General features: G+C 43.3%; 1 protein-coding gene across 1 annotated transcript in view; it reads right to left on the bottom strand.

The window, feature by feature from the left end:
* The window catches only part of ALK (ALK receptor tyrosine kinase), a 903,954-nt gene that overhangs the window by 414,179 nt on the left and 468,537 nt on the right, over positions 1–21,238 (bottom strand). Inside the window, exon 4 of the mRNA XM_084820831.1 lies at positions 9,409–9,610. Coding sequence (XP_084676957.1) covers positions 9,409–9,610 — 202 coding nt within the window. The remainder of the gene's footprint in view (positions 1–9,408; positions 9,611–21,238) is intronic.

Here is a 21,238-nt window from a genome sequence, read left to right on the forward strand (position 1 = left end):
GATGTCCCTCTTAAATTGTGGAGCGCAGAGCTGGTCACAGTATTCCAGATATGGCCTGAACAGTGCATATATGAAAAGAATGGTACATAAATGGACTAGGGTTCTGCAAATTTCTGCCATGTCCTTCAGTTATCTAAAAGTTAATCTTTATGGGGAAGTATCTTCTTGACAAGTGAATAAGGAATAATACCCTCTGGAGGTTTTAAAGAAATTGAAAAATTTAATATAGACTAATGTCCCAGCTGTGGTATTTCCGTAGCCACATTAATAATTTTCTTTCAAGGTTGCCATCCTCTATTAAATTATTTACAATTTCTCATGGACATTAGATCTCAAGGACCAAAATGTAGCAGCAATCTACATGGAAAGGGCTTTATGTAATGGTAACAGCAGAGATCAATCAACATTTATCCTCCCGGAAAAAAATGCAGCAAAATCTTCATTTTGTATGCCAAGAGGCCATCCATTTTTCTGTTCTGTAAATAACTGTGGGCACAAATGATGGACACTTGACACTTGCTTATATCATCAACTGGTGTAGTCAAAGGAATAGTAATTTTTCTGCCAAATTCAACATCCATGCAAGGCAGTGTTCAGCTTTAATAAGTGGTTGAGGAGAAGAGAGTGATGTTTCCTCCCTTTCTCCCTACTAAACCAAACAGTCATTCATTTGATTTAAATTCCAACAGCCCACCTCCTTTTTATACTCATGGAAAGTAGAAAGGGGATTCTGTTGGCTGCAGACTCATACAACTGTTCATGTGATATGTGCAATACTAAAAGCCTTAATAAGCATCCCCAGCAAATCAGAGATAGTTGGATTTTCAAATATCTGAATCAGAGGGTACAATTCAGAGTAGAGAGACATTATTCAGTGACTTGAACTCCTGTTCTGCAATCTTCCATTCTCTTGCTTTCCTCCACCACAGCTGCTTTACAAAGCAAGCACAGGTACATACTTGCCAAACGTTCCAATTTAGCAGTGATGGACAATTGCTCTGCAGAGGGTGGGTCTGAGGGAGGGCATAATAACATTGTGAAGGGAAGGGGTCCACAACTCTATGCACCTGTGGGGCAAGTGTCTGTGGTGCTCTGGCAAGAAGTATGGCCCACATAGCCTCATGCTGTTACGTACATTATTCAGTCCCCAGTGAAAATGAGAGATATCCCTGCCTTTTCCCCAAGCTCTCTCAGCATGCCAGGGGACTTGGAGAGGGGAGGGAGTTGGTGGCAAGCACAAATAGAGGCCAACGAGTAAGCCAAGGCAATATTTGTGGACCCCCGGCAAGGACCACCCCAGAGGTGAAAACTGATGACATTATTTGATGCTTCAAGAGACCTAGACACCTCTTCTACACTAATTGAGCCATTTCTTACCCCCCCCCCCATTTTTCATTATTCACCAGAGCTGGAATGAAGAAGGTGAAAAAATGAGCCCCGTTTCAGGCTAAAGGGGGCTCATTATCAAGTTGGCAAAACAGCTATTTTGGAAACTGGGTCTCTCTGCTTTGTTAGTTTACCTTTTCAGAATTTTCAAAATATGGGGCAAGATCCAAAGAAGCCAGATCCCTATCTGCAGCACTTGTCTCTGGTGTATGTTTTAATGGTATGTTTCAATGGTATGTTTCTTTGATTATTATGAACATTTTTTGTAAAATGTTCCCCCTTCACAAGTATTGGTATTACAATACAAGGGTATAAATGATCATACTAAATAAACAAATAAGAAACTTACAAAATCACAGAAGGATAGGTGCAGATGTTTTCGTGGAAGGGAACATTTCAAATAATTTGCATGGAAGGGGAAATGATTTGCGTCCCCTTCCGCCACCCCATAGGATTTTTTTTTTCCAACTTGTATGAAAATAACATACATCATAGATGTATTCCTAGGCTAGAAACCTGCAGAATTTCTGAATGACAGATGCAGGGGCAGGGGAGGTACAATAAATGTAAAACAGTTTAAAGCTTTTTTTGTTTGTTTTCTGCTCAATTTGCACCAAGTCACAGAAAGTGCAATAGGACAGGGATGTGAGACATACAGAGGCAGAAGGACTTTGGACTTCTCTAAATGAGTCTTTTATCGTGCACTCATGATCAGTCACTCATGGAAGTTTGTGGGTCCTTTACACATCATCATCAAACTTCAGGGCCTCTCCTGTGCTTTATGACCTTTATCCTGGCTTTTTTAAGATCGGGGGAAATGCAGCATTGTCTCTAGAAGCGCGATGAAGCACTTTAACAGCTGTGTGAACTTCTGTAACTGCACAATACTACAGTACCATCTAGTGGCTGTATCATGAAACATATAGAACTTACAGATAAAGACACACACCCCGCTGAACCCATGTCAGCTCATATAAAGAAGCCAATCTTAATCCTGAAAAGAATCCGAAAGCAGAAGCCCCAGTAAAGCTGCAGAATAAAACCCTGGTGTAGAGAAGCCCTTAAACATCCAGTATTTTCCAAGCAATCTCCCAGTACTACAGGTCCCAAAGACTCTGCTCAAACTCTTTTAATGTTTCTGCTCTTGAGAGAAAGAACTACTGAACACTGGAACAGTCCTGTGATATATTACTTACAAACCTCTCTCAAAACACAGTGATTAGAGAGCCCCAGTAAAACCATTCACTGTGGTGAGAAGCTACAGCTGCCAGTCACAAAGCTACACCCACTCCTTTCCCTGCTCCTGTCTCCACTCAGGTGTTTTCCTGATATGGAGGGCTTGGGGAGAAATGCATCCAGTTTTGCAGACACATTGTGCCTCTGTGTCCTCCCGAATCTCCAGATCACTAACAAAACTTCAGAAGCTTTGGTCTGTTTCAAAGAATCCCCACTTCAATTTTGACATCTCCTGAAATTTCCTGAATCAGCTTGGTTTGGGATTCAGCTGAATCCAATGCACACCCCTGGAGGATGCGCAAGTTGAATTTCCACATAGGATAGTATTGCTTCTGGAACAAAGTCCCATCTAGACTTGCATGCTATTTTCTCCTTCTTGATTTTATAGACCCAGTAATATGGGACAATAACAAAACTTCCCACTCTACTGGTTAAAGAAGAGTGGCCAGACCTGGACAAGTCTCCTGTACCTTTAATAGTCAATGAAGGGATGAGAAAAATGGCACCTGACAAAATCCCCAGCTATAGACAAGTATTAAAGGTGAAAGACACTGGCCCATTTCTGCCTCTGGTCAGTCGAACTGATGCCAATCAACAGTGGAGGCTGGTGGCTATGATTTTGGTGGGGCTGTGAATCCATTCTGAGTTTTAGTCAGAACCAGCCAGAACTCTGAAGGAGATATCCAAGGTGCTGAAACTACTTTGGGGATAGGGTTCAGCACTTTGGGTAGCTCCTTTAGAGTTTTGGCTGGTTCTAACTGTCACCCGGAATGGATCCACAGCCCCACCGATACCGGAGCCACCGGCCTCCGTTGCCAATGAGAGCTTCCCTCCTGAGATTAATAGCACCTGGCAGCGGCGGCGGCATGGGTGTCCATTGCAAGAGAGGAGAAAGTAAACCTCCCCCACCACAGTGCACCATGGTCCCAATCCTGATTGCCCTTGGCATCTACTATTTAGTTTTTCTTTGGTTTTACATGCTGCTTGTAAACATTTAAAGTTTTCTATCAGGTTTTATCACGTTGTATTATTATTATAGTTTTAATTGTTGTGAACTGCCCAGAGAACCTTGGCTGTTGGGCAGTATATAAATGTAAATAATAACAACAACAAGAACAGCAATAATAATAGTTACCATTTTAAAAACATGCACGTTTCAACTGACACATTTAGTGCCACACGTACGTTTGCCCTGTGAATGAGGTTTCTCTTATTTTGTTTCATTTTATTTTATTAGTGTATTTTATTACTGATTCCCCTTTCCTCCCACTGGTCTTTTCTCTGCCACACTTTGATCAGTTGATCAACCATGTCGTCTTTTGCTGTGAGAAGCCAGGATGGCCCCACTGTTATAATCATTCTCTCTGCAGCCTGCCACATTAAACAAACAAAGAGAATGATGATTGGTTTGAATTATTCTTCTCAGTGAATAATTCTGCACTTCTGCAGCCATTAAGGTAAAGTTGGTAATCAGAACACCAGGAATGTACATTGTACATATATTCAAATGAAATTCTAAATTAAACAAAGCACATTGCTTTAAAGTATCCAGAATCAGTTTGCGCAACTATACTCCTGCTGTTTTGCCATTAACCACAATCTAAGAGAATGCACAGAGAGTCTGACAAATTGAGACATCACTGGCAATTAATCTTAATTACACAACTGGAAGGGGGTATTTCAGCTGGCCAGAACCCAGAAACAGCAAAATGCTTTCACTTGATATAAACCCTGGACATTCCTCTCCATGCCTAAGATGCAATTCCTAAAAAAAAAGGTAGCAGGCACTCAAAAGTTCTGTATTGATTAGGAGCCTATTGAGAGGTTGAAAAATTAATGTTTTTATTCCAGAACTATACTGACTGACAGGCCTCTGATTTATTTAAACTTTGCACTGGACTTGTACTGGCAGAACGTAACTTGTTAAAAAGCAGGGAACTTCCATAGCCTGTGTGGTGTAGTGGTTAGAGTGTTGGGCTGGGACTCGAGAGATCCAGGTTCTAGTCTCCACTTGGCCATGAGGTGCACTGGGTGTCTTTGGGCCAGTCACTGACTCTCAGCCTAACCTACCTCACAGGGTTGTTGTGAGGATAAAATGGAGAGGAAGAGGACCGTGTAAGCCACCTTGGGTCCTTGCAAGAGGGAAAAGGTGGCATATAAAAGTAACAACAACAGTAACAGTAATAATAACACCTTCAAGTGAGGTATGTCTAAGAGGGCATGATCGGGCATGAAGATGAAGGTACCATTTACCTGAGCCTTTCAGTTGGGGAATAATCTGATGTAAAGGTAGCAACGCCTAGTGATGTTTTAAGCTAGACTTGCCAAAAGCTCTTCAAGACAGTATTCCTCTCTCTTTGAGAGATTTAAACACCAATATTCAGCAGGTGTATTTTTTACTAGCTGCATCAACTATGATGGGGAAAACTGTCCTTGTGGGGCTTCTTTTTTCCTCAGAGCACTTAAAGGAACAGTAGTCCTGTCCCAGATGAAATATGGCACTGCTATTTACTACCACCTTTTAAAGACACCAGCCTAGTAGGTGCTCAGAGGCGAGCAAAGGAGGGAAAGAGGTTCTCTCAGGGCCAATCTGCCTATTGTACTAACAGGACATTAGCTTCAGGCATTAAGCCAGCAGAGGACACTAATTGATCAGTTGTTGGGCTGCACATTTGCAGCCCACCTCCGTTCTCACAGCTGCACTTTATCACCAGCCAGCTACTGTCCTGCAGACCGGGAAAGAGAAGAATAGCTTTCTTTGTTTGGCTGTTCACCCCAACTATGAAGCAAAACCTTTAATAAGGAATAGATCAAAGACAATCTCATTAACTGGATCTGTTCTTCTACCCACTTTCAGTTCACTGGGTTTGCTTAGGTGACACTTTTCCGTACAGATATCTTTTCACACACAGAGTGAGTGAATGAGGAGGAAGTGAGGTCATGCTGCTAGCACCACCTTTGACCCTGCTGGATCCCACTGGCCCGGCCCCGACCTCCATGTGCAGTGCTAAAGGTCTGAAAAGGGGCTTGTGCAGATGTATGCATGTAGATGCTCCATGCAAACACAAACACTGCATGATCAGGATTCACAGTCACATGGAGCACCAGTGCGTACACAGCTGTATGCACGTATGCACCACTTTTTAGAACATCAGCTGTTGGCATGGAGGCAGCAACGTGGGGGCAGCAGTGTTGGTGGTAGGGCCAAAAGTGCAATTTCAATCTCTCCTCCTTATTCATTCATTCATTCATTCATTCATTCATTCATTCATTTCATTTCTATACCGCCCAATAGCCGAAGCTCTCTGGGCGGTTCACAAAAATTAAAACCAAACAACACACAATAAAACAATTTAAAATATACAGAACATTAAAACCACAATATAACAATACAACCACAATAAAACCTAGCAACAGTGCAGGAATTTAAAATACAGATTTAAAACAGCAAAGCTAAAAATTTAGAAAGCTAAAATGCTAAAATGTCTGGGAAAATAAAAAGGTCTTCACCTGGCGCCAAAAGGAATACAATGTAGGTGCCAGGCGAACCTCACTAGGGAGCTCATTCCAGAGCCGGGGTGCCACAGCAGAAAAAGCCCTCCTCCTAGTAGCCACCCGCCTCACTTCCTTTGGCAGGGGCTCACGGAGAACGGCCGCTGATGATGATCTTAAGGTCCGGGCAGGCACATATGGGAGGAGGCGATCCTTCAGGTAACCTGGCCCCAAGCCATTAAGGGCTTTGAATGTTAACACCAGCACTTTGAATTGGGCCCGGAAATGGACTGGCAGCCAGTGCAGCTGGAAAAGTACTGGTGTAATATGAGCTCGCAGGCCAGTCCCTGTTAACAATCTTGCTGCCCTATTTTGGACCAGCTGAAGTTTCTGGACTGTTTTCAAAGGCAGCCCCACATATAACACATTGCAGTAATCCAGACGAGAAGTTATCAGAGCATGGATAACTGTATGCCCTTATCTCTGTCCAGATAAGGGCATAGTTGGTATACCAGCCTAAGCTGATAAAAAGTGCTCTGTGCCACTGAGTTCACCTGTGCCTCAAGTGACAGTTCTGGATCCAAGAGCACCCCAAACTACAAACCTGATCCTTTAGGGGGAGTGCAACCCCCTCCAGAACAGGTTGAATATCACCTAGCCGGGCAGATGAACCACCCACTAACAGTACCTCTGTCTTGTCTGGATTGAGTTTCAGTTTATTGGCCCTCATCCAGTTCATTACCGTGCCCAGACACTGATTCAGAACAGCCACTGCCTCACCTGGTTTTGATGAGAAAGACAGGTAGAGCTGGGTGTCATCTGCATATTGATGGCACCTCAGCCCACACCTCCGGATAACCTCCCCCAGTGGTTTCATGTAGATGTTAAACAGCATGGGGGATAAAATAAAGCCCTGAGGAACCCCATGGCACAATTGCCATGGCACAGAGCAATAATCCCCCAGCACCACCTTCTGGAATTGGCCATCTAAGTAGGAGCAGAACCACTGTAGCGCAGTGCCTCCAACTCCTAACCCAGACAACCTATCCAGAAGGATACCATGGTCGATGGTATCGAAAGCCGCTGAGAGGTCCAGGAGAATCAACAGGGTCGCACTCCCCCTGTCCCTCTCCCGGCAGAGGTCATCCCACAGGGTGACCAAGGCAGTTTCCGTTCCAAAACCAGGCCTGAAGCCCGATTGAAATGGATCTAGATAATCTGTTTCATTCAAGAGTGCCTGGAGCTGTCCTACAACCACCCGCTCAAGCACCTTGCCCAGGAAGGGGATGTTGGCCACTGGCCTATAATTGTTAACATCCTCTGGGTCCAGGTTAGGCTTTTTCAGGAGTGGTCTAATTACTGCCTCTTTTAAAGCAGCAGGCACCACTCCCTCTCTCAAGGAGGAATTTACAACCTCCTGGACCCAGCCAGACATCCCCTCCTGGTTTGATTTAATAAGCCATGAAGGGCAAGGGTCAAGCACACAAGTGGTTGATTGGACTTGGCCAAGCACCTTGTCCGCATCCTCAGGCCTCAGTAACTGAAACTCATCCAATAAAACTGGACCAGACAGTGCTCTGAACGCCTCTACCAATGGAACTGCATTAATGGTGGTGTCCAATTCATGACGAATCTGAGTGACTTTATTCTCAAAGTGCCGTGCAAACTCGTCACAGCGTGCTACCGAGGGTTCCACCGTCTCTCTCCCTGGCCCAGAATGTAACAGGCCACAAACCACTTGGAAAAGCTCCGCTGGACAACACTGAGAAGATGCAATGCTGGTGGAAAAGAACTGTCTCTTTGCCACCCTCACTGCCACAGAGTAGGCTCGATAGTGGGCTCTTACCTGTGTTTGGTCAGACTCAGCACGAGTTTTCCTCCACCTGCATTCTAGCCATCTCCCCTCTTGCTTCATTGCCCTCAGCTCAGGTGTATACCAAGGAGCTGGCCGGGCTCTGCTCAGAGGGAGAGGGCGCTTGGGCGCGATTGTGTCAACTACCCCAGTCATCTCTGCATTCCACAGAGCGACCTGGGCTTTGACAGGAGCACCAGCCATACCAGCAGGAAAATCCCCCAGAGCCCTCTGGAATCCATCAGAATCCATTAATCTCTGGGGGCGGACCATTTTAATAGGTCCCCCACCCTTGCAGAGGGGGAAGGATGCCAGGAGTCTAAACCTCAGCAGGAAGTGATCTGACCATGACAAAGGGACAGATGTTAATTCCTCCACTTTCAGATCACCATCCTCCTGCCCAGTCGAGAAAACCAGATCAAGCGTGTGTCCTTTTATATGCGTTGGGCCGATGACATGTTGGGACAGCCCCATGGTTGTCATGGCGGCCATGAAGTCCTGAGCTGATACAGTGGCCTCGGCATGGAAGTTGAGATCCCCCAGGACCATCATCCTGGGGGTCCTCAACACCAAGTCCGAGACCACCTCCGTCAGCTCAGGCAGGGAGTCTGATGGGCAGCGGGGTGGGCGGTACACCAACAGAATCCCTAATCTGTCCCGGGTACCCAACACAAGGTACAAACACTCAAGATCTGGACTCGAATGAGCAGGAAGCCTGGAGAGGGAGATTGAATTCCTATAGACCACGGCAACCCCCCCTCCCCAACCCTCAAGTCGGTGTTGGTGCTGCACCAAGTACCCAGGAGGGCACAGCTGGGAGAGAGTGACCCCTCCCAGTTCCCCCACCCAGGTCTCAGTAATACATGCCAGGTCAGCCCCCTCATCCACAATCAAATCATGGATGAGGGAGATTTTATTTTGGGCCGACCTGGCATTCAGCAGCAGCACCACCAGACCCGAGGGCAGACTGGTAAGGCTGCCAGGAACCATCAGGTTGGGGGAAGAACCAGAAGAGGGGACAGCTGTAAGGTGTCTAGCCCCTCTTCTCCTCAGCTGGCCTGTTAATCCCCCAACACCATACCTCCCCCTGCCCGTGACTACAGTTATAGTGGCACCTCCCCGACCCCCTGAGTTGCCCAATAGTCCTCCCAGGCACATATTAAAATGTTAGAGTATAAAATGATTCAACAGTGTAAAAGAATATAAAAGATAAAAGAGATAAAAGAGAACAGCAGCTAAGAAGGAGCAGATAAAGTCCACGTTTGCCCCTTTCCCCCTCGTCTTTAAAGCTGCTGCCCTCTGCTGCTGCTATTTGCTGCTGGTATGTTTATTCAGTTGTTGAAACTGTTAATGTTGGTTTTGCTCCGTTTCAATGCCTCAAAGGAAAGAATATCTACTACCTTTAAAGCAAAATTTCAGTATTGTAGGGAAAGTAGACCTACCCATGTTTTTCTCTGCTTGGGATCAATGGGATTTTGATGCGACTTTCATTAGCTTGGAGGACCTGAGCGAGATATTCCCCACTTTGTTGGAAGTATTTGTAGACAGCCACTTGCACAGTACAGTCTTCACTACTGCTTTTCAGCCAAGGGCTCAAAATGAGGAACTTCACGCTTTCTGATGTGCTAAGGTACAAGAATGAACCTGCAAAAAAGAGAAGACAAGAAATCTGGTTACCGGAAGAGGTGCAAATGATATACTGCTTCACTTTTGGCCACTTTTAGGGAATGTTCTAATTTTGCTGTTCTGTATTAGCAACGTGACTGGAACTGGTCCTATTCTCTGGCCTTGACTCCACCCTCAAGTTCACAGGAAGCCATAGATAGGGAGTAGGCACCTGTTGGGGACTCATCATTCCTCACTCCTGGACCTTCCAGGCCAGAAGATGTTGTTTTGCTGGATTCCTCGGACTTGGAAGGTTCACTCCACACCCCTTCCACAGTGCTCTGTCCAGAGTTCTGACAGCCTCCACCTTGCCTGAACATAACTCTGACTCACTGATTACTTCTCTGCTATATCCACTGTGACCTTTCCTTACTGGACATGACTCTGCTGTACCTGCTGTGACTTTGCTTCATGGAATGTGGTCCTGCTGCAACTGATGTGACCCTGCTATTCCTGCTATGAGTGCCCTACTAGTAGGTGGTCTACTTCCCCTGCAAGCCTCAAGCCTTCCTGGATCAAGACAGAGCCTGTTGATCCAAGCAGGGCTTGCTTTATGTTCACCTACAGTTATTCTGGAATCAGCTTGGTGCAGTTGGATTGTTCATATGAATTCTACTAAACTTTGGAAATCCCGAATTGGAACTCTGGAGCCCAGAAAAGCCACTAGGCCTCAACATGCATGATGACACTTGATGGTACCATCAGCCAAAATCAATACAAGAGTTCTTAGTGTCCAGGCATGCTTAGAAGGCTCTTGCATCAGGGTCAGAAGACATGTGGTGCATATTTGGTAAGGCTTAATATATTGTGGGATTTTTTGAAACTATATTCCTATTCGACCTGATAGAATCTCATGGAATCTACCGTGAGGTGGTATTTGTCAACACATTCCCATTTTTCCAGGATCTGGAAATATCCATGTCATATATCCCTAGCTTCCAGGGCCTAGTAGTTTGATGCCATGTGTTTAATTATTTAAATATCTGTCTTACTTGGAAAATGAGAAACGCTGTCTTGCATAGCAGAAAGTTAAAACATTGTAATGCTCTCCCCATTTCTCTGAGCTGTGAGAAATTCTAGAAGTACAAAGCTTACCTGGGTTTAGTTTCCTTTGGAGGGAGGTCACTGAAGTCTTATGTTTCAATATTTGACTTTATTTACAAACATGCAGGTTGAGTATAGGTAGAGGCACAACTTAAACACACCAACAGACAGCCAAATCCAGTGTTCAGAGTGAGTCAGCCCCGAAAATGCTTACAGAGCCAAAAATCCAGCACTCTGCTGGTTCCTGTATCCCACTCAAACTGCAGTCTATCCCCTTTGTTTCCTTTCACAGACACGTAGATCCCATTGGCCATTCTAGCTGGGAATGATGGGGGTTGTAGTCTAACACATTGGAGGGCACCAGCTTAAGGAAGACTGGATTATAGATTTAAGGAAGATGCAGCTTATTGAGGGCAATCAGTTGGGAATCTTCCTAACAAAAGATTACCTGGCAGATTTGCCACCAACTATTAAGAAACTCTCCAGCAGTATTTCTAGCTCCATTAACCTTCTGCTGTACAAAGCATTATCAGTCTTACAGCACCATGTTGCAGTTTTCTACTTGCAACCTAGGTACAGATGGGAATCAGTTTGATACATGCACAATTTTTAAATATATTTTAAAATTTTTATTACATTTTCAGAACATAAGCAATACACGTAATCAAAAAATGCACTAAATAACAGACAAATAAACACTAAAGAAAAAAACCCAATCAATATAATCAAAAACAAGAGCCAGACCAGACAAATGAACGAATAAAGATGTAATTAAGTAATGATTATTACTAAAATCATCTAGAATGACGTTTGTTCAGAGGAGAGAAATGTTGCATAATAAGAATAACTATAATTTCCCCTAACATTAAGAAAGAAAAAGATTTATAGCATATAGCAGAAATGTTTGGGAGTACATAAAAGCTAGAGGAAAAACAACAGACAAATCTTCTTGTATGAGCTAAAATGTTTATTATTATTATGAACAGGGAAATATAAGATTGCCTTTGATGTGCCAAAGTGCTGGAGCAAATTATGCTTCAATGCAATAAACTATCTTGATTGACTGGAGTGGAAAGTGCTCCTTATTTTGCTGGCACTTTTCTTAAAAGCCTTGGGACTTCCCCAAGTATGTGTGTGTGTATGTGTGTGTGGGGGGGACAATTCTAATATTCAATCTGGACTTATATTTATGCCTTTGGGGAATAAGTATTGAGGAAACCAGTATTTGGCTGGAGGATTAATGCCTTCTACATTGCAAGGATGGCTCTTACATGGCTCTTTTTTCCTTATCAAACCAAATGCGTGACCTGCCTAGTGACCTAGGTTTACACCCAACTAAATGCCAGGCTGATTCTAAACCAATGCATAGTAGCAGCCTTGCCAACAGACAGTGTTACATGGGTCCTCACATCCATTTCTATGTAGTTGGGTGAGATTTCATTCATTCCATTTCAGAATTCTTTCATAGATTGCTGTTGCCAGGATTCCATTTCACCTGCCTTCCAATTTCACAAGGAAAATTTATATAATTAAGGGCATAATCCTATGGATGTTTAAAGAGAAAGAAGCCCTACAACTCCTAGCATTCCCCAGGCAGCATGGCTGGCTGGGGAATGCTGGGAGTTGCAGGGCTTCTTTCTTACTAAAAATCCATAGGATCGCACTCTATCGTGAAACTGGCACACACACAGTTTGTTCTTTCTTCCTTTCATTCACATGAAAACTAAAAAAGAGAGAAAAATGCCTGTTATTTTAATGTGTAGATGCATAGAATTACTCAACCTACTCTGCTGGATTGTCACATTGCTGTGGTGAGTGGCTTGTGTGTTCCAATGAACCCTGTGAGCAAAGCCATCGAGAGTTATGTACTCCCAGCAGGGTTACCCATGGCAGCAAGGTCAAGGGGAGGAACCAGACAAAGAATGATCCAAGAAAGTCCTCAATGGCAGAACAGGCGGAAAATAACAAGGTGTATGTTTCAGCGGCTGAGAAGGCGGATGAAGGCTGCAGCAGATAAAGGCTCACCAATTGTCATGATATTCATGCCATTGGATTACAGTCTTTTCTGTGAAGACTGTGTGTTGATCATTGTGCACTGATCTCCACACATAAAACAAATTCACGCACAGGCGTCTTCCAATCTAAACCCAACCAACCAAAAGTCCCATGGCGATTAGTGAATGGCAACGGGGGCAGGACTGTGAAATCTGGAAGCCCCTAGTCATGGACTGGCACATGGGCAGTGGATACAGATTCAGTCGTCCTGACTCAAGGACTGAGACAGTTGAGTAGTTCGGCAGCTGTATCCACAACCGAGCAGTCCTATTCAGGATCCAGTCTGCTCACCCAGTATGGTGAGGGGGCTAGAAAAGGTGCCCTAAACATAGTCTGCCTCATCTTCTCCCTGACTGGATTACCGTGTCCAGTGGGGTCACCATTTAGTGGTCACAAAAGACAAATGAACTTTGGAACATGGAATATACGGAAACTGCTGGACAATACAGATAGTGAATGCCCTGAATGTAGGACTGCCATCATTGCAAGGGAGCTGAGACGTTTTAACATTGACATAGCAGCACTCCAAGAAACTCAAAGAGCAGGAGAGGGACAACTGAAGGAAGAAAAAGGAGGTTACACCTTCTTCTGGACAGGACTGCCTGAACAAGAACGACGAATACATGGAGTAGGCTTTGCTATTAAAAATGATCTTATGAAGCTCTTGTCAGAAGTTCCTACTGGCATTAATGAGAGACTCTCAACCCTCCGAATAAAACTCACCCCAAACCAGCAGGCAACTATTCTAAGTGCCTATGCACCAACATTAGATGCTGATGAAGACATCAAAGAAAATTTTTACTCCCAACTGGACACCATCTTATCAGAGATACCTAAGGAAGATAAAATCATCCTCCTGGGCAATTTTAATGCAAGAGTTGGGTGTGATTTTGATTTGTGGCCAGGGACCATTGGGAAAAAAGGAGTCGGCAATAGCAACCAGAATGGAATTCTACTTCTGACTAAATGTGCAGAGCATATTCTTGTCATTACCAACACACTTTTTCATGAGAAAAATAAATTTAAAACATCATGGAAGCACCCCCAGTCGAAGCACTGGCATCGTCTAGATTATGTAATTGTCCATGCCAGAGATCGCTGCGATGTACTCCTCACTAGAGCCATGATGAGTGCTAACGACTGCTGGAGAGACCACCAATTAATTCGTTCCACGATGGCCATTGTCCCTCAACATAGGCTCCAAGTAAGAAAACCAAGGCGTAAAATGAACACCCAAGCCCTTCAAGACCCTATTAAGCGAGCCTGCTTTCAAACAACCCTCAAGGAACATCTACCTATGGAAACCCCTGAAAATGTCGAGGAACACTGGAATAAACTGAAGACTTCTATTATCACAGCCTGTGAACAAACTATTGGATACCAAACTAAGAAACATCAGGACTGGTTTGATGAGAATGATAGGGAGATTGAACATATTATTGATAAGAAAAGAAAAGCTTTCCAAATATGGCAAAAAAAATCAACTGTGCCACTAAGAAAAAAACCTAAGCCAGTGTAAAAGCTGAGGTCCAAAGAAGAACTAGAGAACTTAAGAACACCTGGTGGATAAAGAAAGCCCAAGAAATCCAGCATTTTGCAGATGCCCATGATGCACGGGGCTTTTTTAATGCCACAAAGGCCATCTACGAACCAACAAACCATGATACAAACTCCTTACGCTCAATAGATGGTGCCGAACTTCTAAAGGACAAAGAGTCTATTGCACTGTGTTGGAAAGAGCATTACCACAACCTCCTTAACCATAACTCTATTGTGGCTGATGAGGTTTTCTCGCAAATCCCACAAAAACAAACCAGAGATAAGCTTGCAGTATCCCCTAGTTCGGAGGAAGTCAGTAAAGCCATTAACCAAATGAAAAACAATAAAGCTAGTGGACCCGAAGGGATCCCTGTTGAAGTCTTTAAAGAAGGTGGGCCTGAAGCTACACAACAGCTTCACAAGCTCATTGAAAAAATCTGGATGAGGGAGGAGATCCCAGCAGACTTCAGGGATGCCATAATTATCACTCTCTTTAAAAAGGGTGATAGAACAGATTGTGGAAACTATCGAGGCATCTCCCTTCTAGCTACAGCAGGCAAAATCCTGGCAAGAATCCTCACAAACCACCTTCTACCTATCTCAGAAGACATCCTCCCTGAATCCCAAAATAGCTTCCGCCCTTCCAGGGGAACAGTGGATATGATCTTCACTGCACGACAGCTACAAGAAAAATGCAGGGAGCAAAACCAACCCCTGTACATGGCATTTATCGATCTGACTAAGGCCTTCGACACTGTAAATTGTACTGCTCTCTGGACCAAACTTCTGAAAACCGGATATCCTAATAAATTTGTGAACATCTTGCGGCTCCTCCATGATCATAGAATCATAGAATCTTAGAATAGTAGGGTTGGAAGGGGCCTACAAGGCCATCAAGTCCAACCCCCTGCTCAATGACATGATGGCAACAATCTTGGATAACAATGGCTCTCAAAGTGATCCATTCAAAGTGGGATCAGGCGTTAAACAGGGATGCGTCATTACTCCAACCTTATTTGCCATCTTCATTGCTATGATTCTACACCTTGTTGAAGGGAAACTTCCCACTGGTGTAGAAATCATATATCAAACAGATGGAAAACTTTTAAATCTCAGTAGGCTGAAAGCAAAAAGTAAGGTAATTACATCCTCTGTCATAGAACTTCAATATGCTGATGATAACGTAATCTGCGCACATTCAGAGGAAAATCTCCAAACTATCCTAAACATCTTCGCAGAAGCATATGAAAAGCTTGGCCTCTCACTTAACATCAAAAAAACCAAAGTGCTTTACCAGCAAGCCCAAACCAATCCCTCTGTAGCACCATCAATCCAGCTTAATGGTGTGATGCTGGAAAATGTCGATAACTTTTTTTATCTTGGCAGCCATCTCTCCACAAAAGCCGACATCGACACTGAAATTCAGCATTGCCTGAGCTCTACGACTGTAGCATTCTCCCAAATGAAGAGTAGAGTGTTTGAGGATTGGGACATTTGCAGGGAGACCAAAATGCTTGTTTACAAAGCCATTGTACTACCAACCTTACTGTACGCCTGTGAAACATGGACATTCTATAAATGCCACTCCCAACTTCTTGAAAAATTCCACCAACACTGCCTCCAAAAAATTATGTAAATTACTTGGGAAGACAGACGGACTAATGTGAGAGTACTGGAAGAAGCAAAGTCCACCAGCGTTGAAACAATGATTCTCCAACATCAACTTCGCTGGATACGCCATGTTGTTCGAATGCCTGATTATCATCTTCCAAAGCAGTTACTCTATTCCCAACTTATGAATGGAAAACGGAATATTGGTGGACAGTAAAAGAGATTTAAAGATGTTCTTAAAGCTAATCTAAAAAAATGTAACATAAGCATTGAGAACTGGGAAGCTCTAACTCATGAGCATTCCAACTGGAGGTCAGCCTATATTAAAGGTGCTATGGACTTTGAAGAAGCACAAGTACAGAGCGAAAGGGAGAAACAAGCTCAAAGGAAGGCATGTCAAGCAAGCCCTCACCATGACCACCTTCCACCTGGAAACCTATGTCCTCACTGTGGGAGGCTGAGTAGATCTAGAATTGGCCTTTACAGCCACCTGCAGACACACTGCTAGAGATTAATGTGTTGATTGATCTATTTTCTATGAATCTGTCTAACTCTTTTAAAGAGTTATCTATATAGACTCTATCTTTGGAAGACAATCTTACTTGGTCACAAGTGATTGTCATGATGATGATGAGAATTACTCAAGCATCTTGGCTTAACTAAATGGGGAAAAAAAGCACAAATGAAGGAACACAATGAAAAGCCAAAACAATAACTAACTAACTGCAGATGCACAATAGTCATTGTTAGCCATTCCAGAATTTCAAGCCAAATGCATGGAGGGAACTAAATGGACTTGTGCCACTCTGTGACTAGGGCAGGGTAAATTAGCACAGCTAAATCCAGGGGGGAAATTTGAAGGATCCTTCCACCCATTCCATCATTTTGCTTTCTCTGTATAATTTGAGAAGCTCTAATAAACACACATACATCCCTTGCAGTAGAACTATGAAGAATGCTGCACCAAGTTGCACACTGGTTGGTTTTATAGACTTTATTGACTCTCTATTCCTTAGGAATGTCTATAGAAGAAGGACATTAGGTTTCTAGGTGTCTTTACATGTAAGTTTCAAAGATTCACAAGCAGTAATAGCATATGCTATGTCACATTTCCCCATGTCTGTGTACTCCAAGGTATCCATGCAGCAACAACCCCAAAATATACCATTTTAAATTAGAAAACAGCCCAAGGAAAATTTTGAAAAGTGTACAAATGTTTGTTACTCATTTTGGAGAATGCTCTCTCTTGATAACATGACATTCCTTATATGCAATGGAAAGAGTTATATGCCACAAATACAGGGGGCTTTTCTACATGAGGTATTTATCATGTGTTCATCATTCCTTACTCACGGGTGTTTATGGATCCTTTAGACAACACTGTGACCCTCCAGTTTTGCTTCTGTGTCTAACCAGCACTTTTGGTGAGTTTTTTTTAGAGCAGGGGAAATGCGGTATTTAATTGTGAAAACGAAAGGAAGCACAATTTCCTCTTGTGTATTTGCACTATTCTGCTATACCACAGATATATGCCACCTAGAGGTTATGTAGTGGAAAAGCAGGAAAGGAATCACTCCTTGTGCACTGCCCGGATCTCAACTCTGTGACAAAACCAAACGTAGACACAGTGGATTAACAGCCTCGTGTAGACAAGCTCTAAAAAAAGTTGCTATGAGTTTCAGCATGCGCATGACATCTGAAGGGTGGTTCTATATTGAAGCGACAGCTTACAACAGGGAAAATTTGTATTAAGGCTGTCTATACACATTTACCTGGCAAGTCTCACTGAATACAATGAGGGTTACTTTTGAGTAGACAAGTATAGGATTGCACTGTAGAAATGTGATATACTGTTCTTCAGCCTTTTCCCAACCTGGCACACTCCAGAAGTTCTGGATTGCAACTCCCATAATCCCCAGCCAGCATGGCCATTGGCCATTGGGAAAGTTTGCTGTGGTGTATGGATTTTTCCAAAGAGAAAGAGTGCAACAGAAGGAGGTTTACAATTACCCAGTGCAGGCCCAGTATTTTCAAACCTGGCTGGCCAGGGATAAGTGCTTAATGTAATTTCATTGCTACAGCAGTTTGTTCCGACAGCCTCATTTTATATGCATCTAATCCATATTAAACCGTTTTGTTATTATCTGGTACATGAATTTTCTTGGCCTAGTCTTATTCAAATAAGGTGACAGAGATTTATAGGAAGGACAGAAATAAATGAATTTTAGTGTAGCTTTCCTTAAGTTCAATATTTTTGTCCTCTTTGGGCTTTTTATTTTATTTTAAGGAAAGGTGACACAGAACAACCAAAGAGATATATGTACTAATCAAAGACATGGAAGGAATACAATGACTGCTGAAATGGGATCATGGACAATTTCATTCATCCAAATATCCTTGCCGATATTAAAAATGTGTAGGTATTGTCAGTTCAGCTATGCAGGATGTGATAGGTTGTCATTTTTTCTGATACTTCAGTTTCTTGCAGAGGCGTAATTGAAGTAGAGTTCTCACAGCTACTTCCATGAACAGGAAAGGCAGAACTTCTGGTGCGTAGTACTTGCAAGCTAAATATGGCAATAGGGTCATTGCTGCTGATAGGCAAAGAAGCTGTGGGTTAAGGAAGGTCGCTAAGGCTAAACTTTCAGGACAGTTTCTAAATTACAAATGCAACAATTAAATAAACTGGAAGGGAATATATCCCTGATGCATCTTGGGCTGCAGTAGGCTCTTACTAAAAAAGCTTATGTCACAATAACATTGTTAGCCAAGGTGCCATGGGAATCTTATACTGCTCTATCATGGGGTAAGACTAGAAGACAAGCACCAAGAAGGCATGTGGATAATTATTCTAATACTGTCAGGGCGGGCAGCAAAACAAGCACTCAGTAGACCAACATATATGGACAGTTAGAGCAATCTGGCTTTCACTCAAAGAGCAAATTACTACTTGGGCTTTTATAGAGCTAGGTGGAACCCTATTTGCCCTTTGGGGACACCTGACAATTGCTGAACTCAAGTTATAATACTGCACTCTGCATTGGTGGTTCAGAGAAGAACAGACTAGCAGCTCCTCTTTAGGGCAATTCACCATGAGGGCATAGAGGGTACAGTGTCTAGGTCTACTTGCCAGACTCTGTAGGATGAAACTTTTGGGTGCCAAAGAATGGTAAAAAAACTATTTTCCTTTGGGACCTCATCTGGCTGGCCAGCCAAGGGTCCTTCCAGAATGTCCACCCCATCTGTGAATGGCAGCACTGCATTGCCAGGGTGGCAGGAAATATGTGGCCTGCAGACTATACATTGCATGCCTTGTCATTTCTACAGAATTTACTACCAGCCAATGGTATGTTTTACAATCATATCTTTTGAACTTCTACTGAGAACTGCAAGAATTAGAGCTCTAAATCATGTAGATGTAATCATGTCTCTCTCAGAGGAATGCTGAAATCACTGAGATGAGAGAGAACAAACTGATTTCAGCTGCTTGCAGACACATTCTGAAGGCTGAAATAATTGCAAATTACAACCTTGCCAGTTCACAGGATGTTTGATCATTTTTGCATCTCACACAACAAGGACTTAAAAAATATATAACATAACACCGACAGTCAGGTTGGTTGGTTCTAGGCAAAACCATGCAAGAGAATTTCACAGAATGAGCCTGGCCCTGTACATTTTGGTGCCAGCAGTTGCATAGATTGGGCTCTCCCTGCATAACATAGCTGACTTTTTATTTCAAAAATTCTGGCATGTGGCTGAAGCCAAGGGTGATCTCAGGTGCTCTGGCCATTCAGTGACAGAGTCCACTGGTTTCTGGAAGGGCAGTCCTTACAACAAAAGCTTTTCATTTATCTACTGTGTGGCAATAACATGTTCTGCCACTGAGGCCAAACAGCATCACCCTCACTGATGTCCAGCCTAAAACAGTCCAGACTACATCTGTGCTCCAGCTGAAAGCAGGTACTAAGAAAACATAGACAGAACACAAAACACAAGCAGATGAGCCAAGTAACAGATTATAGGTTAGATCTGATTTAGTCATATTTTGAGTAGTTCCCTTGAAATCAATGGGACTTAGTCATGACTCTAGAAGGAGTGCATCTACTCTAAATATGACTAAGTCTGGATTCATCCCTATAGGTCAACTAACATATAGAACAGGAAGTATTTTTTAATATAATGTTAAGGAACTAAGCACATAGAAAAAACTCTAGACAAAATTGTACCAAAGTTGGCTGACTTAAGAGAGGCCTTTGGTCTAACTCATCCATTTGGCATTCCATTTTAAAATGTGTTTGTTTGTCTGTTTGTTTGCCATACAATTGGGCTCTCCTTGCCTAATGCAGCACTGAACACAGAGATATCAGAATGAAATTTGTTCCATGAACTTATGCCATATTTCTATATTTCAAGAGTTAAACCCTGCTCAACCCCATACCCAGTTTCAAAGGAGGCAGGAATGATGCAAAACACAACATAATGCAGTGTCTCTCTTCAAGATTGAGACATCAGAATGGAAGTTGGTGTGCACATTCAGAACACCACTTCAGATTCAGATCTCATCTTGACCCACAGACTTGTTTTCAAGGGGGCTAAGAAAGATGTGAAACAGATTGTGATGTGGCATCTGACGTGAGGCTTCTCAAACACTGTGCTAAAGCTAACGTTACAAAGAACTGGGATCACGGGATGAGATACTGACAGACTCAACAATCTGAAAGCAATTTCAGAACACCTTCATTTAGATACAATGCAGTTAGTTTCAGTCCATTCACACTTGTCACATTCACTCAAATACTTACCAGTGTTAGAGCCACAGAAACTGGTGGCTAGCCAGGTCGCATACTCAGAAGTCGGAGGTGTGCTAACATATTAGCTGCTGGTTTGGTGTCCATGTCTTCCTCAGAGTTCTGCTGATTTTGCAGTATCTTATATACTCTTTCCCCTTCATGGATCACTGCCTTGTTGTGGCGAAGGGGTTTGTGTAACTCAGTGAAGCCATAAGCTATGCCGTGCAGGGCCACCCAAGACGGACAGGTCATGGTAGAGAGTTCTGACAAAATGTGGTCCATTGGAGAAGGAAATGGCAACCCACTCCAGTATTCTTGCCAAGAAAACCCCATGCAACGTATCACAAGGCTAAAAGAGATGACGCCGGAAGATGAGCCCCTCAGGTCGGAAGGTGTCCAATATACTACAGGGGAAGAGCAGAGGGAATTTCCAAGTAGCGCCAGAAAGAGTGAAGCGGCTGGGCCAAAGCCAAAAGGACACTCAGCTGTGGATGTGTCTGGTGGTGAAAAGAAAGTCTGATGCTGTAAAGAACAATATTGTTTAGGAACCTGGAATGTCAGATCA

This window comes from Heloderma suspectum, chromosome 1 (genome assembly GCF_057233095.1).
Source record: "Heloderma suspectum isolate Gila_16-S chromosome 1, 16-S_ref, whole genome shotgun sequence".
Lineage (NCBI taxonomy): Eukaryota > Metazoa > Chordata > Lepidosauria > Squamata > Helodermatidae > Heloderma > Heloderma suspectum.